General features: G+C 34.1%; 1 protein-coding gene across 4 annotated transcripts in view; it reads left to right on the plus strand.

Moving 5' to 3' along the window:
- The window catches only part of FIP1L1 (factor interacting with PAPOLA and CPSF1), a 94,765-nt gene extending 72,286 nt beyond the window's left edge, over window positions 1–22,479 (plus strand). For all 4 annotated transcript variants that reach the window (XM_007496457.3, XM_001363511.4, XM_007496456.3 and 1 more), the window contains 3 exons: window positions 12,085–12,298; window positions 21,187–21,324; window positions 22,173–22,479. In XM_007496457.3, the coding sequence (XP_007496519.2) occupies window positions 12,085–12,298; window positions 21,187–21,324; window positions 22,173–22,320 (500 nt within the window). In that variant the 3' untranslated portion in view covers window positions 22,321–22,479. The remainder of the gene's footprint in view (window positions 1–12,084; window positions 12,299–21,186; window positions 21,325–22,172) is intronic.
- Window positions 22,480–23,568: the final 1,089 nt, after the last annotated feature.

Below are 23,568 nucleotides of genomic sequence, written 5' to 3' on the forward strand. Positions count from 1 at the left end.
GGGATCTGCATTTTATCTGCTTAGTGATAATTGAATCCATGAAAACTGGTATGGTCACCCATATAGAAAGAGAAGAAAAGGGTTCCCAGGATACAAAATCCGGTTAAGTCTGAAATACATGTATAATAACAATTATTCAGCAAAGAATGTTGAGAAGGAGCAGTTAGGTCAGAGGGGGAATAAAGAGAGAAAACATTGTTATAAGCAGGACAGAAATGTGGTCAACCATTTAATAGTTTCATATGTTACAAGGAGGTCAAGGAGTTTGATGGGTGGCAAAAGGAACATCAGATTTAGCAATAAGATCAATTTGTAACTTTTTAGAAAGAGCAGCTTCACTTGCGTAATGAGATCAGAAGACAGATTGCCAATGATTGAAAAGTAAAGTCATTGAATGGGAAGACATCACATTTGACTGTGAAAGGGAAGAACAAACGATATGATGATAGTTTGAGGAAAGAGTAAAATCTAGTGAGAGGTTTGTGTTTGTGAGAGACATCTGGGATTATTTCTTATTTTATATAATTTATATATTATAATTTCTTATTATAGAAATTAGGGAATGTCAGTAGCTGCAGAAAGATGGAAAATTGGAGAAAGGGGGGTTACTGATTTTTTTCTAAAACCTTTCTTTCTTAGAATCAATACTAAGAGTTTTGACTTGGTAATTGAGGTTAGGTGACTTGCCCAAGGTCATTACTAGAAAGTGTTTGAGGTCATAGTTGAACCTAGGAACTCCCATATTTAGGCCTGGTTCTCAATGCACTGAGACACTTTCCTTTCTGGAGGTTATTCATTGTGGGACAATCTTTTGTAGGAGTGAGGAGAAGATAGAGCTAGCTGTTAGTAAAGAGAATAGTTTTTTTGAAAAGGGCCATAACTTCAGCAGAGATTAGCATCAGAGACATAAGAGGACCTCAAACTATTTTGAGATAAGTAGACTAGGGGAGATGAGGAAGCTAATGATCAATACCTGTTTTTCTCAAATTATTAGATGAAGTCTTCAGTTGAGAGGATAGAGGGAGAAGGCCTTGTGAGAGGATTGAAAAAGAAAAGAGTAGGCATGGAAGAGCTGTTGGGGTAGAGATAAGTAAGGGAGAAGTGAAAAAATTGGCTTCCTGCAAGAAGAACCTTGTTGGAATTAGATAACATTATTAGTGAACCTCTCAACACTATTGCACTGCAACAACATATAGTAGGAGAAAAGGCGGTAGATGGTGGAAGTAATGCAAAATTGAAATTTGGCAAGTAATGAATATAGAGTCTAGGAATAAGGGTCCAATGCAATGTAAAAATGATAGTTGACTAGTGTCAAATTTGGGGATGAAGAAAAGAGAAACAGAAGAATGAGGAAGAGATTGGGAGAATTGAATCATAGATAGATGAAATTTTGATAAAGGAATTTCAGAATGTTTCATCATGAAAATGGAACACTGGTTGAATGATGGAGAAATCAAGTGTTATTAACATCCTGTGTGGCTGAGGTAGAATGAAAAAAGTTGGAAGTTGAGTGAGTTGAGGAACTTTGGACATTACAGTGTTTGAGGGAACAAAAATACATATGAAGTATGCTAGCAAGTGTCAGAATAGCAAAGAAAACTAAACTCCTTAAGAAAGGAGTGAGTTGACTGGGGATCGATAGATAAATGCTTCCACAATTTGAATTGGATATGTCCAGATAGAGTGAACTTCAAAAGGACTAGAGGTTTTGCCAAGTAATGGTGGCAGAAGTAGGGTCTAGAAATGATAAGAGGAAATGGGAGTATATTGAATTCCTCTACTGGACTGGAGTGTTGTAGGGCATGAAATGAGGTCTAATACTAGGAAAGATGGCCAGGGATTTAATATCTTTTTGGAGGAGTGAAGTCTAATGAGAGATGGACAGAATATGGAAAAAAAAAGTCTAAGATGAGTGGAAATTTATTAGTAATATGATAGCTATTCCAAAGTATGCTGGAACGTGTAGGCAGAGTAATTTTTTCTTAAGGGATGAGAAAATAAGAAAAAATGGCAGAGAAGGGAGATTTAAATAGCTGAGGGTTCTGTTTCCCTCAAATCGAAATGTTTTAAATGCGTTAGGTATTAACATATCTAGAATAGTGGGGCTCTACCAGATTATTTTTTAAATTCTTTACTGGGATTTCCATTTCCCCATATTTAATAGTTATATACACATAGCATATTCTTAACTTTATGAAATTTTATCATTGAATGAATAAAAAAAATCATTAATCACTGTGTAAAGCACTATGCTAAGTGCTAGGAATACAGTTTGAAAAGCAAGACAGTCTCCTTTCAAGAAATGCATTCTAATGGAGGAAATACAAAAGGAGGTTTCTGTTGCAAATTAGATGTGATCTTTTTCACAATAGCAAGAACTTTCTTTTCCATATATGGGCTGGAAGCAGAATAGATGGTCTGGAGTGGGTTATTATTCCTGTGTCTCTTGATGCTCAGAATCCACTTGGACTATAGGGAGATAGTAGTCAAAGTATAGGCAGTAGTTAACTCCTGGCACATGACAACACCTATCTCCCTTTGTGACAGCTAGCCTGGTGTACCTGTGTTCTTTTAATGGCATTTAGTGTCTGTTAATGGCATTTAGTGTTAATGGAATTGTTTTGAACGGATTTCTTGATCCTCTGGATCTGGAAGCAGATCTGGGAGGCTAAGCTATTCCCAGTTCTCTTGGGCTTACTTAACCTGTTGGCGATTGGTTATGGCAAGGATAGTAGATCCTTCTTAATCTCTTAATGACTGATGTCTATAGCTATGGGATATTATTAATTTGTCAAAGTGATGTGGTCATTTTATATGATCTTTTGTCTTTTTGGTTGATTTATACTATTTTTACTATTATTTATACTAATAAAAAACCGTGACATGGTTTTATAAAGTTAGTAGTATAGATATTGAAGCTGAAAATGCTGTGGACAACTAAAAAGTTTGTTGGTTTGTTTTATTTTTTCAATTGTTGGGGGAAGAGGAGGCTCATTTTTTGGGGAAAAAAACAGGCTGCTTAAAGTTGATGGTAGCAGTGATAATAAATTATAGTCATAGATTTAGAGCTGGAAAGGGCCTTAGAGATCCTTAGACCTAACCCCTTTATTTTATAGATGAGGAAACTGAAAGGTTGAGTGATTTACCCTGGGTCACACAACTAGAAAATGTCTGAGGGAGCAGTCAGATCCAAGCCTTTCTGACTCTCAAGTCCAGTGCTCCATCCACGTCGATCACACCAAGCAGAACGATTCAATTCTTATTTTCTGTTTTTCCTGTTAAGAATGACAGTCATTGGACTAAAAATGAGAGGAAAACATAGCAAATAGAACTTGTAGCTAAGAAAATTAATGTTCTGCCACTTGTCTGTCCTCTCCTCAACTCCTTTCCTGAATTATAAACCATGTCTCAACCTCTAACTGTAAATGTATCACAAAATTTAATCCTTTTTCCTCTTCTCAGAGCACTGACGTATCCAGATTCACTCTCCTAAGCTTTAGTACCCTCATTACCAAAACATTGAACATTTCCAACTGGGAGCTCAGTCAGCATCTCAAACGCAAATTATCCAAAATGAAATTCGTTCTATTATCAACCCCACCACACACTCCAACCCTTCTCCCCCATCTTCCCTATTTCTGTGAAAAACCCACCATCCTTATAGTTATGCAGCTGTCCAACTCTGGAACTATCCTCCAAATCTCCCTCTATATGTCCCAACAATTGACAAATCTTATCTATTCTTGCCCTTCATTATCTTTTCACTTACATAGCTACTACCCTAGTTTATGCCTTTGTCACTTACATGGACAGTTTTCAGTAGTCCCTCTCTCTACCACAATCCTCCATTCAGCTACCAACGTATTATTTCTAAAGTTCAGGTCTTCCTTACTATGTCAGTTTGTGACTCTGTAACCACTAGGATCAAATATTATTTCTTCCTTTTGGCATTATGATAGCTTCCCAATTCTTCACATTATATATATGTTATATTTACTTAGATGTGCACATTGTTTCCTCTGAAGACATAAGTTTCTTAAGAATGGGAAATGTTTAATTTATGTCTCTGTATTTTCAGTGCTTGACATATAGGAACCCTGGCCCTATGATATCATTGGTTTAGAGAACTCTTAGTAAGGAACTTGCTCTACCAATGAAGTAGTAAATATACAATTTACAGTCTAAGAAAGCTGCCTAGATCATTGAGAGTTGAATTATCTTACTCGGTCACCCAGCCAGTCTGTGTTAGGGGCATGGCACATAGTACTTGTGTGACTCATAATAAGATAAATCATTCAAAAGTCCTTGATGAATCCAGTCCCATTTGAACTCTGTCCTAGCATATTTAAGAACTGGTAGTTGTGATGACTGTACCATTGTCAATCTGTGAAAAAAACATGGAATGCAGCATGACTAGCAAAGGACAATTTTTAAGAAAGGGAAGTCTGCAAACTAAAATCTAAATGAGCTTGACTTGAAATTCTGGTAAAATTATAGTGGATATTAGTAAAGTATGACTTCATCAAGATTATGGGGACAGCTATGTGGCTCAGGGGATAGAGAGTCAGGCCGGGAGTCTAGAGGACCTGGGTTCAATTCTGATCTCAGACACTTCCAGCTATGTGACTCTGGACAAGTCACTTAGCCCTAATTGCCTAGCCTTTACTGCTCTTCTGCCTTAGAATCAATATTTAGTATCAGTTCAAACACAGATGGTAAGAAAAAGAACAGATTATGCCAGACTAGCCATATTTTATTTTTGAAAGAACTACTAGCTTGAATTAGGAGAATGCTATAAATAAAATTTACCAACTTTTTAGTCAAGCATTTGATAAACTTTGTCCTTGAAGATAAGATTGAGGGTTGTTGTTCAGTTGTTTTCAATCACGTCGACCTCTTCATGGCCCCGTTTGGAATTCTTGGCAACGATACTCCAATAGTTTGTCATTTCCTTTTTTTAGCTCATTTTACAGAAGAAGAAACTAAGGCAAACAGGGTTAAGTGACTTACCCAGTCACATAACCAGAATGGGAAACAGGAAAATTAATCTTTCTGACTCCAGGTCTTGCATTTTATTCACGGAACCACCTAGCTGCTCAAGATGGAAATATTGTAGACTGATGGATAGTACAAGTGTATTCACATTGAATATCTGAACCCTCAAAATGGTCATTAATGATTGAATGTGACTTTGAAAGAGGCAATTCATTAGTGCCCAGGGATTCGTTCTTGTTATGTACTGTTTAACATTTTTTAAAAATAAATATGTAGACATAGATGTGTCATTGTTTCACTTGCAAATTTAGTAGGTGTGCTAAGAGAAATAACTAACACTTTGGATGGCAGGAGATCCAACAGGATCTTGACTCATTATAACATAGGATCAATCTATTGAGATGAAATTTAATAGAGCTAAATATCAAGTCTTTATGCTTACATTCAACAAATCAACTTTATAAGAAAAGTAAGGCTTACCTAAAACTATACGCCTAAAAAATAATCATAGTTTTTAGTGATGTGTAAAGACTTAGTATGATTCAGTAGTATGATATGGCAGTGCAAAAGATACGTGTAATCTAAGGTTATTTAAAGAAGCCTCTATATGCTACTCCTGATCTTAATAAATCTGAAGTTTTAGGGTAATCAGGATAGTGAAAAATGTCTTCAATGTCATGCCATACAAAAAAGGACTGGTTGAAGAAACTGCATTTTTAGCCAGAGAAGTAGTTGACATAGGAAGAAAAGGGAGGAGATGGTTATCTTCAAAGATTACAATGGCTTTGGAGTAAAAGAGTTTTGTTATAAACAGGGCAACTTGAAGCAAAGGAGTAAAGACTTAAAAATTGAGTGGCAGTTAAAGACATATTTAGAGCTACCCCAAAATGAAATGGGCTGCCTTGGGTTGTAATACTTTCACTGGATGTTTTCAAATAGAAGTTTGATTCCTCAGAGCTATTGTTGTAGAAATTCTTATTCGGATATGTTTTGGACTAAATGATCGCTGTGGTCCCTTTCCCTCTTAGATTCTGTGAATCTCTGAATAAAAATAACCAAAACAGAATCATCCAGCAAAAGAAATTAGCAAAAATCTGACACGAAGGATTTTTCATTGCTTTTACTGTTTTTGGAAAGGACAAAGAAAATCAACAAAGATTTTCTATCTGGCTTTATAGATCATTCCTTCCTAGGCAAAATAATGAAATAATATTAGGGAAAGTATGGAATGATTAGAAACTACTTGGTTTAGGAATTCCCAATGAGGAAGCTCCCTCTTATCAATTTAGATCAACTCCTTTGCAACTTACAGTTTCAGATGGTTGCCTTGAATACTGACATATTAAAGGACTTAGAACTGTAAAAGTTAAAATTAAATGTCAATAATATTATATTTTAAGAGATTTATTAATGATCCACTAGAAATTAAGGAATAAAGAAGATACAGTCCCCTAGTCTTACTGAATTTGAGGTGAACTCTATCCACTATGCAACTGACTCTACTAGGTTAATAGGAATTCTTGGTTTATTGGAATTTTGCCTATGTTTATGATTCCATTTCTTCATTTGGTCCCTTGCAGAACTTTTGATGATGATCTTAGATTGTTATTGGAATTTACAAATTTTGGCCTTCTATTTTCTTGGCAAGCTCCTCATCTCAAGAGTATTCCTTCCCAAAAGACTTGTACAAGAATATTCATAGCAGCGCTCTTTGTGGTGGCCAAAAATTGGAAAATGAGGGGATGCCCTTCAATTGGGGAATGGCTGACCAAATTGTGGTATATGTTGGTGATGGAATACTATTGTGCTGAAAGGAATAATAAAGTGGAGGAATTCCACGGAGACTGGAACAACCTCCAGGAAGTGATGCAGAGCGAAAGGAGTAGAACCAGGAAAACATTGTACACAGACTGATACACTGTGGTACAATTGAAGGTAATGGACTTCACCATTAGTGTCAATGCAGTGTCCCTGAACAATCTGCAGGGATCTAAAAAATACTATCCACAAGCAGAGGATAAACTGTGGGAGTAAAAACACCGATGAAAAGCAACTGCTTGACTACAGGGGTGGAGGGGTTATGACTGAGGAGAGACTCTAAATGAACACTCTAATGCAAATACCAACAACATGGAAATGGGTTTGAATCAAGAACACATGTGATACCGAGTGGAATCACGCATCGGCTATGGGAGAGATGGTGGGAGGGAGGGAGGGAAGAAAAAAAATGATCTTTGTTTCCAATGAATAATGTTTGAAGATGACCAAATAAAATAATGTTTAAAAAAAAAAAGAGTATTCCTTCCCTCTTAATGTATATTCCACAGTTATACACACTTAAGCAGAATATGTTTTCTGTTAATTCTTTGTATGTTTGTCATAGTCTCTTGATTTTTATTTTACTCAAATTAACTCCCTAAGATATTCATTAGAACATTCTCTATCCAAAAGCACCTATTTTACTCCAACCAGTTACAACACTGTTTCAAGTATATTGCTAAGATTTCTCATTAACCACTTAATATTTTTGTTGTAGTTTTGATTTTTTTAATATTTAATTTAATCAGGCTATAGGTGTTAAGTATTAAACTCTGTACCCTAACTATATTTCATAGTGCTAAAGTGCTTAATATTATGTGAAAAAGTAATTTCTATCTCCATCAGGACTTTTCTTTAAGAGAAGCAAATCCCAATATCAATCCAATGGACTTGTTTAAAATGGAGGCCATATTCCCTTCTCTTACCTATATTTTCCCTTTTGTTTTATTGGTTTGTGCTCAAAGGTCTTTATCCATTTTCTTCCTCCTGAAATTTATAGTAATTTCAATCTTTTTTTCCTAATATTCCTGTTGCTTACTTACTCTTTCCTTTTTATTGGCAGTTTCTCTGGAATTGGACTTAAAACTCTTTCTCAGTCTTCTCCCTTCCTGACCAGTTCAGGTTTCCCCAGCCTGAGTCCTTTCTCCCATGTGATTTCTGGTGGGGGATAGAACTGATCTCAGTTTGATGCTAATTTCCTTTTCCCTTCAGACCTGATTAAGATATATTCAAAGGTATCCATCTCCAGTTCTGTCTGTACTTCTTGCATCATAGCCCACTGCTACCTTGCAGTCCATAGCAGGGAATTCTTCCCTCTTAAACCTGAGTAGGACTAAAGAGTTCTGTTAAAAGCCTGTGTACCCTTGCCATCACCTTTGTGGGTGCTCAGAAAACAGTTAGGAATTAAAGATTAACCTTCTTTACTGTTAGTTCACCATAGACTAGTGATGTCCAACTTTATAGAAAAGGATTCTTATAGTTAGAAAACTATAAATTAACATTATCTGTGTTTTATTGTATTTTTATTCATTCTATTAATAACTTCCAATTATAATTTAATCCAATTCAGAGCTTCACCATTCTATTATAGGTTTTAAAGCAAACCTAATTTTTAAAAATCCAATCATTGACATAAAGAGTTCATGAAATCACAAATTCCAAATATTCTAAAATATTTTAGCTGCTTAAAAGGAATACATGCAGCTATTACCTTTAATAAAATTGCTTACTTTCTAGCTTATAAGCCCCTTCTCTCATGTTTGTTGCTGTTTTTATATTGTAATGTATATTATGCTTAATTCTTTCTCTGCCCCCTTTGTCATATTTCATTTTGGAGTATTAATCTTTTATGTTGACATACCATTTTTTAAAAAGATTGCCAGTAGTTCTCTGGGTGCCATTGTCCTCCATGAGTAAGTTAAGAACTTTAAAAACAAAATAACAAGGGGTTTTGGGGGGGGGGTTGTTTTTTGGTTGTTTTGGATTTTTCACTTAAAATATCAGCATCTCCATATACCCAAAATATCCTTTTCTAACCTGCAGTAAAATAAATTACTTTTCCTCTTCTCCATTTAGCATGTCTCTTACCTTTGAGATTCCTCCAATGGCATTTTCTTTCAACCTTGCTTTATTTTAGATAAGTTTACACATCTACCGATAATATAACCCAGAACTCAAACTAATTTGTTTATCCAAGAACACCTGAGAATTATTCTAAGCAAAAGTATGTCTCTATCCCAAAATGTTTTCTTAATGTTCTCAATTATAGCTTTAAGACTAAAACATAACTACTATGGAAATTATAGTTGAAGCTTGAAACATATACAAAAGCAATTTTTGAAAATAATAGAACACACCAAATATCTTACAGATCAATCATCAAGGAAGAAACATTTGATGTGAATTTTTTTAAACCAATTTGTCTTGCCCCCAAAATGTCTCATTCTGTACCCTTTGTTCATCACTTTGTCATGATTTGATAGTATACTTCTTCATTTGTTCTCCAGAGCCATGGATGGTCACTGTGCTGATCAGAGTTCTTTCATTGCGTGTTTTTTTTGTTTGTTTTTTAGTGTTGTTACTGTATAAATTATTTTCCCGCTTTTTCATTTCATTCTAAATCAGTTCATTCAAGTCTTTAAAATTGTTTACTTTTATATTGATGTCATAGTATTAATTGTTCTTCTGTTTCTCTCTCAACTGTCAGAGCAAACAAATCTTTCCATGTCTCATTGAAATATTTTTCTTTTCTTTATAGCAATATTGATTGCAGTCATTCCACAGTTCCATAATTCCTTAATTAATTAGCATCCTCTTATTTTCCCAGGGTTTATCCCAACACAAAATTGCTGCTGTAAATATTTTTTGTGTATATGTAGGACCTTTTCCTCTTTCTTTGACCTGTTCAGAATATAGGCATAACAAGTCAGACAGCAGAGTCAAAGGACATGCCCTATTTATATTTAGTATATTTATTGTTGTGTCTATTATCTCACAGACCCTCCAACATCTGTATTTTTCTTTTTTTCATTTTCTTTCCTATCTGTATATGAGATAGACCTTCAAAATTGCTTTAATTTGCACTTGTCTGAATATACGGAGCATTTCTTTTTCATATGGCTGTAGATAGCCCTTCTTCTCCCGTTCCTCTCAAGAATGGTCTATTCATGTCCTTAAATACCTGATAAATTTGAATCATTTCCTAATACCTTATATCAGAAGTTTTAGTGCTATTTTAAGCTTTAAAAGATAAAACGTTGGGGACTCTTTATGAAGCTTGGAAATAAGATCTTTATCAGAGAAACTTGCCGCAAAGACTTTTTTCCCCATTTAATTGTTTTCCCTTTAATCTTAGATTTATCAAATCTGTTTATGTAAAACACTTTTACTTAAGTCTAAGTATCAAGTATCTAAGTATCCATCCCTTGTTTGGTCTTGAACTCTTCCTCTATCTATAGAACTGATAATTTTCCCCTTGTTTCTTTAATTTGTAAATAATGTAATCTTTTATAACTAGTTTAATATTCCTTTATTGCCTCTCTTGGTATGAGGTATGAGTTATTGATTTAAATCTAATTTCTTCCATATTATTATCTATTCTTATCAAATAATGAGCCCATATCCTTTTTATCTGGGATGTTTCGGTTTTATGTTATATACCAGGTAGAGTCCACTGATTGATCTCGCCTTTTTTTTTTAACCAGTACCAAATTGTTTTGAAAATTAACTTCTTTGTAGTATGTTTTGAGATTTAGTACTCCTAGTTCCTCTTCCCTTCCCATTTTCTTTTCTTCCCTTTAGTTTCTTTACTTTTTGTGCCTTCAGATGAATCATTTTGTTATCTTTCTAATTTTATAAAGTAGTTCTTTGATAGGTTGATTATATGTAGCATTGAATAAGCAAATTAATTTAGGTAGCATTGTCATTTTTATCCTTTTGACTTAACCAACCCACAAGGAATTAATATTCCAATTATTTAGGTCTATCTTTGTGTAAAGAGGGATTTGTAATTGTATTCATATAGTTTATGTTTTTCCTAGTAGGTCAGCTCCAAAGAATCACATGTAACATGTGATTATTTAAGTGGAATTTCTCACTACCTCTCTCTGCTGAGTTTTATTGGCAGTCTGTAGAAATGTTTATGATTTGTATGGATTTATTTTATATTCTGCATTTTTCTAAAGTAATTGTTTCAGTTGGCTTTCTAGGGTTCTTTAAGGACACTGTCATATCACCTGCCAAATGTGACTTTTGTTTCTCATTTACTTACATTTATTCCCTCAATTTTCCTTTTCTTGTCATATTGCTATAGCCAGCATTTTTAATACTATGAGAAATAGAAATAGCAACAATGGACATCCTTGCTTCACCTCAAATTTCATTGGGGGATTCTAGTTTATTCCTATTAGCTGAAATGCCAATCCTCATTTTTAGTGATATACTATTTACATTTGTAAGAAATGGTCCAATGCTAGATTTCTAGTGTTTTTGTTTCACAAAAAAATAATATTTTATTTTATCAGAAGATTTCCCCCATCTATTGAAAAAATTTAGGGGGTCACATTAGTATGATTAATTAGGTTTATAGTTTTCCTAATATTAAACCTACCCTGAATTCTTGGAATAAATCCAACCTAGTCACAGTGTATAATCTTTTGATATGACTTATTGATAACAGTTAAAATTTTTGCATCTGTAGTCATTAGAGATATCATTCTAAAGTTTTCTTTTTTGACTCTAGAATATTGTCAATATTTGTGTCATAAAAGGAATTTCATAAGATTCCTTCTTTTGCTGTTTTTGCAAGTGGCTTATGCAATATAATCTTTGAATATATATTAGAATTTGCTTGTGACTACATCTGGTCCCTGGGGTTTTCCCCTACTTCATAATGACTATCCCTTTTCTTTTCCCCCACCCCACAAATACTCCAAATGTCAGTTCGGGTTCCTTGACATTTAGAAGCTTGTGCTATCTCTTCTACAACTAGCAAATTAATTAAGTGGTAATTTACAAAAGCAAACTCATAAAATCTTTAAAGATTGAAATGCATTATGACTCACTAGTAAATCAGCATTTATGTTTAATCTTCAAGAGAAAGATCTTGTTAAATTTACAGCATGAGACTCAAACTTGTGTCACACTTTAATATAATAAACAGCATATTTGTTTTTTCTCTGCAAAAGAATTATAATACCAATCTATTCAAGACTTTTGTCTTTTGTTTTTAGTATTTTCACCTTTGTTTCTAATTATTCCATTTTATTTTAGTTGCCTTTCCTCATCTTCCTGGTTCTGCTCCTTCATGGCCTAGTCTTGTTGACACTACCAAGCAGTGGGACTACTATGCCAGGAGAGAGAAAGACAGAGAAAGAGAGAGAGAACGAGACCGTGAGAGAGACCGCGATCGGGATCGGGAAAGAGAACGTACCAGAGAGAGAGAGAGGGAACGTGATCACAGCCCAACACCAAGCGTTTTCAACAGGTTTGTTGAGTATACCTTAATTTGTTCCTAATATTTGATATTCATCATAGTTTAAGTATAAATAAATAACTAGAAGTTTTGGAGGAAGAGTGGAATATCCCAATGGAACTTTAAAACACACATTAAAAGTACTTAGAAAAGCTTTTCAGAACAGACTATCATAACTAACTACTGAAGAAGTACTGGAAAATGCCTCTATTCAAGAATAATGTTCATAGTGTTAGCTTTCAAAAAGAAAAAAAAATTCCTATAGAAAATCATGTCATGTTTATTTTTAGTACCTAGAAAATTGTTGTAACATCAAGCTAGCCATTTACTTTATCCATGTGATGGGCACCAACCTACATATTAAGGTTACACAAAGAAAAACAGCAATCACAGGACCTTTCAGGGAGCTTATATTCTGTTGGGATAGGGGATTGGAAGTAATATGTAGGCAGGCAAATATATACAAAATATATTTCAAGGGGAAGAAAATTAAAGACCTTTTTCTTTTGAGGGCACCATCATTTTCCCCATTGTCTAGCTTCATAGTCTTCTAGAATTAATCCTTCTAAAACTTGACTCTGATGGTTACAAAAGGCAAAGTTATGAAGTCCCCCACATCTTTTCTCTCCGTGCTGTTATCTAAACCACACATATCTTCTGCACTAGTTCTCTAATAGTAGTTGTTATTTTCAGTGTACTCTTTCTCTATTTTGCCATCCATATAACTACCAGAATAATCTTCCAAGGTGCAGGTCTGTCTGCCATTCCCCAAAATCATTGATGGTTCCTTCCAGGATAAAATATAAACACATAATCTTTCACTTAAGGCCCATACAATCAGACTCTTTTAAGTGGAACAAGTTCAAATTGTATCAATCTGTTAATTTTTAAAAATTTTATTGATGTCTTTTACTTCTTTATTACTTAAATTTATCCTTATGTCTTTATTCCACCTCTTCCAAAATAGCCATGTCATATAGTAAAGAAAAAGGAGAAAAAAACAGAAAAATTATATTGAACCTCATAAATATCTGAAAATATATACAGTATTCCATATTCAAGAAAGTGAGAACATTGAGGATACAGGGAGAGATTTAAGTGATATTGAAAAATAATTTGAATTTTTTATAGTGATAGTTCCTTACATTGTTGTGTAGGTTGTTTTTTTGGCTCTGCTTACTTTACTCTGAAATTAGTTTGTGTGTCTTCCTGTGCTTCTCAGTATTCATCATTTCCTATAGTTCAACAATCCAATTTTAGGCATTCCCCAGTCAGTTGATAATTACTTTGCTTCTAGTTCTTTGCTACTTCAAAAAGTGCTGTTATAAATGTTTTGGTCTATGTGGAAACTTTTTATTATTGACCTCCTTGATGTTTATTTATAGTATTGTAATCTTTGGAACAAAGGGTTTAGACATTTTAGTAGCTTAATTTAATATTCTTTTCTTTTTCAATTTTAAGTTCCAAATTTTTTCCCCTCACTCCCACACTGAAAGAAGGCAAGCAATATCAGTTATACATGTGAAATCATGCAAAACATATTTCCATATTAGCCATGTTTCAGAAAAAATAAAGCTTACAATTAATTACACTTCAGTTTGTCCTAGAGTTCATAATTTCTCTCTATGGATGTACATAACATTTTTTCCATCATGAGTCCTTTGAAATTGTATTGGATTATTGTATAGATCAAGCTTTTTAGTCAATCATCATTACAACATTGCTGTTGCTACGCACAGTGATCTCTTAGTTCTTCTTACTTCACTTAGCATCATTTCATATAGACCTTGCCATGTTTTTCTGAAACCACTCATCATTTCTTGTAGAACAATTGTATTTCATCATACTCATATGCCACAATTTGGAATTATGCCTAAAAGGCTTTAAAAGAATGAATGCCCTTTGATCCAGCCATACCACTACTGGGTTTATGCCCTAAGGAAAAATACTTGTACAAAAACATTCATAGCTGCACAATTCGTGGCGGCAAAAAATTGGAAAATGAGGCAGTGTCCTTCAGTTGGGGAATGACTGAATAAATTGTGGTCTGTGATGGTGATGGAATACTTTTGTGCTATAAGGATTGGTGATCTGGAAGCTTTCCATATGAACTGAGAGAATCTCAGTGAACTGATGTAGAGTGAAATGAGCAGAACCAGAAGAATATTGTGCACAGAAAGTAAAACATTGTGGAAAAATCCAATATAATGGACTTTGCTACTAGTAGCAATGCAACAAGCTAGGACACTCCTCAAAGATTTAAGTAAAAGAATGCTAATCCACATTGAGAGAAAGAACTATGGGAGTAGAAATGCAAAGGCAAAACATATGACATCACTTATATGTATATATGGGATTTAGGCCTTTTAAAAAATCACTCTATAGCAAAAATGAATACCATGGAAATAGTTATCAAGTGACAACATTTGTACAACCCAGTGGAATTGCTTGTCAGCCCTGGAAGGAGGGAGGGAAAGAAAACAAATCATGTAAACATGGAAAAAATAGATTTAAAAAATAAATGAAATAAAAAACAATAATCATATGCCACAACTTGTTTGTCCATTCTCCTTAACAGGTATCCTCTTAATTTCCAGTTCTTTGCCCCTATAAAAAGAGCTGCTATAAATATTTTTGTCCATATAAGTCTTTTTTTCCTTTTTCTTTGATCTCTGAGATACAGACCTATTATTATTATTATTATTATTATTATTATTATTATTAGCAAAGACTGCCTGCCTATGCACGTACAATGCCATTGGCCAAATGATGAGTAATTTTGATATATTTAATGTCTCTCATTCCCTTGTTCCTGCTATGATCAGAAAAAAAATGTTGTAAGGATTCCAGTATTTAAGTGATTCCAAGAAATATTTCTGCTTAGATCATAAGACTTTTTATTGTTTGTGACTATTTATCATGGAAAATAGAAATGTCTGGCACATAATAGGTATTTAATTATAAATTTAATATGACCCAGTTTAAATAAAGAAATTTTAAAAATATAACATTTCCTGGTGCTCATGCTCAAATTTAACCTCAGTAGCTCACAGCTATTTGCTTACCTTTTACCACAAACTAGCTTTTCTCTTTTGGTGACAGAATAGTCTCTTTCTGAAGAGAGGGGTAGGTAACCTCGGTGGATTCAGTTAATCTCTGATACAGCCCATGGAGTCGGGCCATGACATTAGCTTCTCTGCATCTTAAGTCCTCCAAGTATAAAATGAAGAATTGGTAGGAGATGTCCTCAGAGGTCACCTTCAGTTAGCTTTAGATTGATGATACACTTATGATCATAGATGCCTCTCCCTAGGTCAGAAAATTTCTATCTCATTAGAAAATTGAAACCTAATTTGTTAATACAAATTAATTTATTCTCCTTTCTTTAAGTTTATATACAACATTTAGCACAGTGCCTGGAAGATAATAGGCATTTATACTTTGGTGTATTTTATGTTGCTATAATTACCAAACATGTAAATGAACATTTCTATCAAGTTCAATGTTTGTGTTAATAAGAGTCTCAGTATTTTAATCAAACTTTGATTTCAGTCATAATTCTAACTTAACTAGTTTAGAAATAGGTGACTCCAATGACTCCAAAACATGTGTGTTCTTAAGCAAAAAGTCTGACCTTAATAATATAATTATGAAAAAAATCAGCTACTTCTCCAAGGAAGTATTAATTTTCATTATATATGAATAATTCAGAAACTTGGAGTTTTGAAGATTCATTGGAGGAGAGGAATAGTTGAAAAAATTCTAAGTACTATTTAAATTTCATTGAAAGAACATGCTTTGTTGGGGGAGGGGAGGGAAAGAATATGATTCTTGTAACCAAAAAATAATGTTCTAAATTGACTAAATAAAATTAAAAAAAAAGAAAAAGAACATGCTTTGTTTTATTAAGCCATTATGAGCAGAGTTTAACCTTTAGATTCCGAACATGCAGTATCAGCAGTCAATGTATACCTTTATAAAGTTTGGAACATAAAAGAATGTTTAAGGCCACAGAAATGTGGAAGTATCAGGTATGTCTGAATTGTCTCCAGCATATAAAATATACTTTAAAGATCTAAATGAAGTATAAGAAAATGAGTAGTTCTTTCTGAAAATACTGACATTATATTGATAGAGCCTATCTAGTATGTGTGTTGTATTACAAATTACAGGGTCAGTGTTTTAAGAAGTCCAGACCAGTTGTAACATCTGTTTTTCAGGCAGCTAAATTGAGGGCCAGAAAGAAGGCTGGTCATTCTAGGATGCTTGAAATGAGCTATAATGACTTCCAGGCCTAGAGAAACCTCTGTGTGGCTGCCAGAGTTATCAGCAAAAAGGGTGGGAGAAGAGGCCTTGGGTTTTGTGTGTGGGACTAAATTATCTACCATCTGCAGTAAAGCTGCTGCCATATGGCTACATTTAGAAACTAAAGGCCCTTATGCTAACAGAAGTTGGTTTTAGGGTAAGAGGGAGGGTTAAAAATGACGAATCATGAAGTAATTGCTTGTGTTTAAAAAGAGAAGAAGAAAAAAGTTTCCAGTTTAAATCTTTGAAAAGAACTTTTTTTTTTTTCATTTTACTAGCATCATATATTTGCTACTGTGACAATATTGTATTTTATTTTGGGCATTTGTCATTATTTTTAAAATCTTGTTGTTTTGGTTAGGGTAGATCTTTTGCTATTGAAATTAAGATGCTACTGCCAATAAAATTACTACATTATATTTTTCTCTCTTCTTGAAGAAATTAATATTCTGACTTTTTATTATTTTTACTTTTATCTTTCTTCTACCAACATCATACCAACTTAAGCACTTGTCTATTGTGAGAATGTTAGAGGGGAAACAGTATGAGAGATAGGTACCACAATGAGAAATGTAAGGAGAAGAATCATAGATTAGAAAACTATAAAAGGAAGCAAAAGCGAGAGATGGAAGCAAAATAATTTATTTTCTTTTTCTACGGGTCACTCCAGCCTATTGTTGAAAAAGTTTTCAATTCCTGCTATAGGAATTCAATGTAAGAATTCTGATTTTCAAGATATTGTAATTTGGGTAAAATTGTCATCCCAGAGTTCTAATGCTCTCACATTTGGGACTTCTGGAGTCAAACTTAGTGGTCAGATCATAATTATCTGAATAGTTTTTGTTGAATGTTCCCAAGATTATTGAAACAAAAGAAACATTAAGCATATTCATTTTAATTTATTGAGACCATTTATTTATAATACTTAATATTGTTTGCAAGTTAATATTCCATTTTTATGTACCTAATGCCTCTATGATAGCAGAAGTCAATTTCTCTTCCTGGCTTCCTTCCTCTTCTGTCATGAAGTCACAATATGTTTGGTAACCTATTTCAAAATTGCAAAGTTTCAAGAAATGCAAGAATGAACTTACTGACATGATGTGCAAAAAATAATAATAATAATTAATTTGGCCAAATTGAGGGGGTTTTTCCTTTCAGTTGGTGAGAAGTATTTTAATTAAGAGGTTTGTTTTTAATTCTGTACATTTGCATGATAACTTGATGATAGTGCATCATTTCATTTATGAACTTATTAAAACTTCCTCTGAGATACATATATATTTCATAGGAGGTACATACATACCTACATACGTATCAAAATGTATAATTTAGAAAACACTTATTAATCATATGTGATCAGTTTTTCCCGTGTTTTTTGTTTACTGTATAGTACAACTTGTAAAAGCACTAGTTTGGAACCTTAAACAATTGCCCTTCTGAACTTCAGATTCCCTTGTAAGATGAAATGTTTGAACTAGTTCAGTCATGGCAAACCTTTTTGAGACTGCGTGCCCAAACTGCAACCCTCACACCACATGTCAGCCCCTGCCTTATCCCAGACAAAGGGTGGAGGAAGCACTCCCATTGATTGCTGGGCGTGCATGTGAGAAAAATCCTCAGGTGTGTGTGGAGAGGAAGAACAGAGCAGCCTCCTCCAGCATATGTGCATAGGTTTGCTAACACAGAACTAGATGCTATCAGAAGTTCTTGTTTAGCTCTCACTCTATCTTAGATCTTTTTTACATGTTTCAGATGGTAACTTAAGGCATTTAAATACTTTTTATATAGGTAGGCTAACAATAACTATCATTTCTTACTCATTGAAAAGTTAATTTAGTTAATATTATAGGATCACATATTTGAAGCTTGAAGATTGAGAGATAGGGGCAGCTAGATGACTCAGTAGATTGAGAGCCATGTCTAGAGATGGGAGGTGTTGGATTCAAATTTGGCCACAGTCTCTTCCTAGCTGTGTGACTCTGGGCCAGTCCCTTAACCACCATTGCCTAGCCCTGACTGTTCTTCTGCCTTAGAACCAATACACAATATTGACAAGACAGAAGGTAAGGGTTTAAATATATATATATATTGCGGTCAGTTGGGTGGCTCAGTGGATTGAGAGCCAAGCCTAGAGGTAGGAGGTTGTGGGTTCAGATAATGGTAGCTGTGTGACCTTGGGCAAGTCACTTAACCCCCATTGCCTAGATTTTACCAGCCTTCTGCCTTAGAACCAATACACAGTTTTGATTTTAAGACAGAAAGTAGAATTTATTGTTGTGATTGTGGTGGTGGTGGTGGTTGTTTTAAGAGAGATAGTCCTTAGAAGTCATTTAACCCAAAGCCTACTTTATAGGTGAGATAACTTTAAGTTCCACTTGCCAGTGGAAACAAATTATTATTTTCCTTAAACTTTAGCAAATGGTATTCCATATTATTTAGAAAGTTTCCTTCAGATACAAGTTGAAACTGAGTATTCTGATATGTACATTAGGTTTTATATCTTCTATAATATCCCATTTCTCATCTATTTCCCTTGAACCAGTGGAACCAGTACTAAAGTTGAGCGTCCTTCGACTTGTTCTAACAACAGAGCAATATCCAGAAAAGGACACATCATGATTAGAGAAAATAATATAAATTTTTCCAAATTTAAAAAAAAGGTAATGAATTTTGAAGTTTAATTTCTCATCAAAGTTCTCTGCCATTTCAAGTCATTTTCCTGACCTTTTGAATAAATTGAGAAAAAGGAATATTGCATTTCCTTGTATCTAGTATCATAGGCAGAGTAATTTTTTAAATGTATTTAGGACAAAAAAGCCAAGGTGCTTGGTTTTTTTTTTTGGTCATGTATTAATACAAATGATAGTTCAGATATCATTGCAAAAATTAAGTATAAGGCTTCCTTTTATAAACCTGATGTTAAATAGGAAAGAAATAGGCAAATTTAGGAATTGCTTACTTAAGCCATCTTCATTTCATAACTCATTTTTATTCATATAGTAGTTCAGTCACCATGGGAAGAAACTTGGTTTTGCTAGAGCTCTGTTAAATGAGGAAAATTTTTAAAATGTTCTTCAGTTTGTTTATGCTTTGCTATAATGGTGGTGGTATGATGGGGTAAAGGGTCCGAGGGTGGTAAGAGTCACAGGGTTTTTGTGCATCAACAGATTTTAATTTGATTATTAGTTACTCTAAATGTGAGGTAGTTGTTCAGTGACTGAGTGGACATACTGAAAGAGGAGATGAATCATATCACTCAGTATCCTTGCTATAAATGAAGCAAGAAGAAAGGGGGAAGTTGGGCCTAAATGGAATAATGGCTCACAGGATTCTTGAAGAGGCAAATAAAAAAAAAACTGGCAGCACTTAATGGTATAAGTATTTGATGTTATTCCTTATAAATATGAAATTAATTAAATAAGTAAAATAAATTAAAAATAAGCAGTTGACAATAGAAGTAACATAAACACAGGCTGTAATAATTTCATCCAGAAGATAAGCCATAATTTAAAAAGTAGATCAGAGGATCCCAAAAAGTATCTTAGCAAAACACTTATTTGCCCAACAGAGGTGGTTGTCAAAATTAACACCAGGGGGGGCAGCTGGGTAGTTCAATGGATTGAGAACCAGGCCTAGAGATGGGAGGTCCTAGGTTCAAATCTGGCCTTAGACACTTCCCAGCTGTGTGACCCTGGGCAAGTCACTTGACCCCCATTGCCTAGCCCTTACCACTCTTCTGCCTTGGAGCCAATACACAGTATTGACACCAAGACGGAAGGTAAGGGTTTATTTAAAAAAAAAAAATTTAACACCAGGTTAAAATATAAACTCCTCTACTAAATTTTACAAATAAAGATGATGTATATTGTCTCAAAGCAGAGAAGCAGAAGAGAGTAAAAGTAGTCTGCAGACCTACCTACTGGTCTAAAGCCAGATATCCAACTAAGCAAAGTCATCCTAAAGGCCATTCAAGAATTATAAACAAGAAAATAAAGGAGGGTGGGGGGAAGAGTTACAAAATTACAAAAAATTTTCTTCGTTAAGGAGAAGAACCATATTTGAACTAAGATACTTAAAGAAGAATTAGGAATGGCATTGAAGAATACAAAGGCAGGAAAAGTAACTGAATTGGATCAGGAATAAATTATTGAAGTATTTTCACATGTATGTCACTGTTTTCTTTAATTCTCAGATAGTTGTGGAGCTGGAGCCAGCTACTCATTCCCTTGCAGAAAGGCAGCTCTTTTATTTCTCTGTCTAAATTAGATGATAGTCCATCTCTTCACGCACACCCTCATCATCCAAATTACTTTCCCCTTTCCCAAACTGTCTCTTGCTATATTGGCCCCCAGACATAGATGTCAAGAACTCAAATGCCATTTGAACATCAGACTTGTGCTAGACCATATTTCTAGTATACTACTTGTATCCGAGGTTGAAAACAGGCAGCTTGCCAGGCTCACTTGTTTCTTGATTAGTAATACTTGCTTATAAGTAGTATGTAATGGCAACCACGGTTTGTTTAAAATACCCATCCCTGCTTTTTGTATCTAATAGTTTCCCAGCTAACTTTTTCCTTACTTCAATTTCAGTGATGAGGAACGATACAGATACAGAGAATATACGGAAAGAGGCTATGAGCGTCATAGAGCAAGTCGAGAAAAAGAAGAACGACACAGAGAAAGAAGACACAGAGAAAAAGAGGAAACAAGACACAAGTCATCTCGAAGGTTTGCTCTTTAACAGATAAAATAAGTAGATATCCATTTGACTTGAAATAAAAGAAAAAATCATTTAAATACTTTCACATAAACAGTGGTAATACATACTGCTCTCTAAAACTTTGAGATGCTGAAACACAAACCTTATGATCATTTGGCAATGCATTCAAGCTTTTGCTTTCCACAACTCTGAATGGTGTGTGACATGAGGAATAGAAAGGATAATGCAAGCATAAAATGTAATTTGGAAAATTAGAAGTGAGGTGGGCATATGTATTTCTTTCAGAAGAATGAAGGTTAACTGTATAAATAACCCAAAATATCTTCTCTTTTTTAAAAGTACATTTCTGATTTAAATCCACTGCTTAAATTCCATACTGCTACTTCTTTTTGTTATTATATCTTAATTATATGTCTATAATTTGGGTTACATAAATCATAAGTATAAATATGAGTTGAGGTCAGGGTCACCTATGGTAAAAATATACATGCCTAAAGGTCATCTAGAAAAACCGTGTTTTGTTTTTGCTTCATTCCCAAAGCGCACACATTATGATTTCTTTTTTTTAAACCCTTACCTTCCATCTTGGAATCAATACTGTGTATTGGTTCCAAGGCAGAAAAGTGGTAAGGACTAGGCAATGGGAAGTGTCTGAGGCCAGATTTGAATCTAGGACCTCCCATCTCTAGGCCTGGCTCTCAATCTACTGAGCTACCCAGCTTCCTCCCCCCCAACCCCCCATTATGATTTCTTAAAAGAAGGTCTTGTTTCACTTGTCAAGTTCTAATATAAAAATTATTCTGAATACCAGTCAGTATACAATAGCTGTCTTTTTCCCCCCCCTTTTTTTCTTCAGCAATAGCAGAAGACGCCATGAAAGTGAAGAAGGAGACAGTCACAGGAGACATAAACACAAAAAATCAAAAAGAAGCAAAGAAGGAAAAGAAGCTGGCAGTGAACCTGCCCCAGAGCAGGAGAGCACTGAGGCTGCTCCTGCTGAATAGGCCTTTTGTGCTTGCATTAATGCCAGAAATTGGCTGCTTTAAATCTTGTTATTTTTCTGGATAATGTTTAAAAAATTTCCTCTTAATCTTGTTCTGTTAGTATGAAAAGAAAAGGTTAAATTTTTTTTTTCAAAATAAAGAGTGAATTTTTCATGTCAAGTTTAGATTTGAATTTGTCATTATCATGTAATATTTGAGAAATCAAAGGACAGAAATCACTAAGAGGGTATTGTGAGCAAAGCATTTATTGAGAAATTTAGAGAGGATGTTCCTTTTAAGTAAGCTAGGTACCAAGTTGGATATCATTGTTAATTATATGTACACAAGCTACTTGACAGAAGGTCAGGCTACCCTAAGCTTTCCTGAGCTAATCAGTTGCCTGTCACATGCCCCACTATGAAAGTATCAAAGGCATATTTGTATGAGCCTCAAGAGTTCTTAATGAAAACTGTATAAACACGAACATGTTATTTCCAAGTAATTTTTTTTCTCATGGAGCTCTTTCTGTTGACACAATATGGCACTCATCTTGGTATTGTGACTTCAGCAACAAAAATTTAGTATATATTTGAGAATATAAACAGGTGTTAAATATTCAACGTAACCTTTTATTTCCAAATCAGGAAGATCTATTATTAAAGCATTCTGATACTTTTGTTGGAAGTTACTTGATTCAAATAGTTCCTAGCAAGCACATACTCAGTAGTATTTTGTCACTTTGGCACAACTTTGGTTCTCCTTATTGCCATCCAAAAGAGCCAGGTATAAGTCAAATTTTATGTTACAAATCACCTTTAGTGATTTTTTTCAAGGCTTCTTGGCTTACAATTTGTGCAGTTTTGCACCCTTACTACAATTTATGAATTAAATAATCTTTTTTTCTAGTAAATTAGTCACTTATGAGGCCTAAAAGAGGCAAACTTATAATTCTGAGTGTGTATGGGTTGATCCTAAAGTTACTATTGTTTTTTTTATAACAAATAACATGCTATTATAAAGAATGAGTTACAGTTTATTTTTTAATTACAACAAATCTGTTCATCATCATCATAACTTAGACAAAGTAAATTTGAAAAATGTTTGCTGCATAGCTGATCATGAAGGGAAAACCTTGCTATAATGTAATCTTTAGATGTTTGAGGTTGAAACCATAAATTTAATCACAAATTATTTCTGTGGTGTTTTGTGATTGCCAATTTTTTCCTTGTTTTCTTAATCAAGTTGCATGTAAATTTGAATACAGTAATA

The sequence above is a fragment of the Monodelphis domestica genome, chromosome 6 (genome assembly GCF_027887165.1).
Source record: "Monodelphis domestica isolate mMonDom1 chromosome 6, mMonDom1.pri, whole genome shotgun sequence".
Classification (NCBI taxonomy): Eukaryota; Metazoa; Chordata; class Mammalia; order Didelphimorphia; family Didelphidae; genus Monodelphis; species Monodelphis domestica.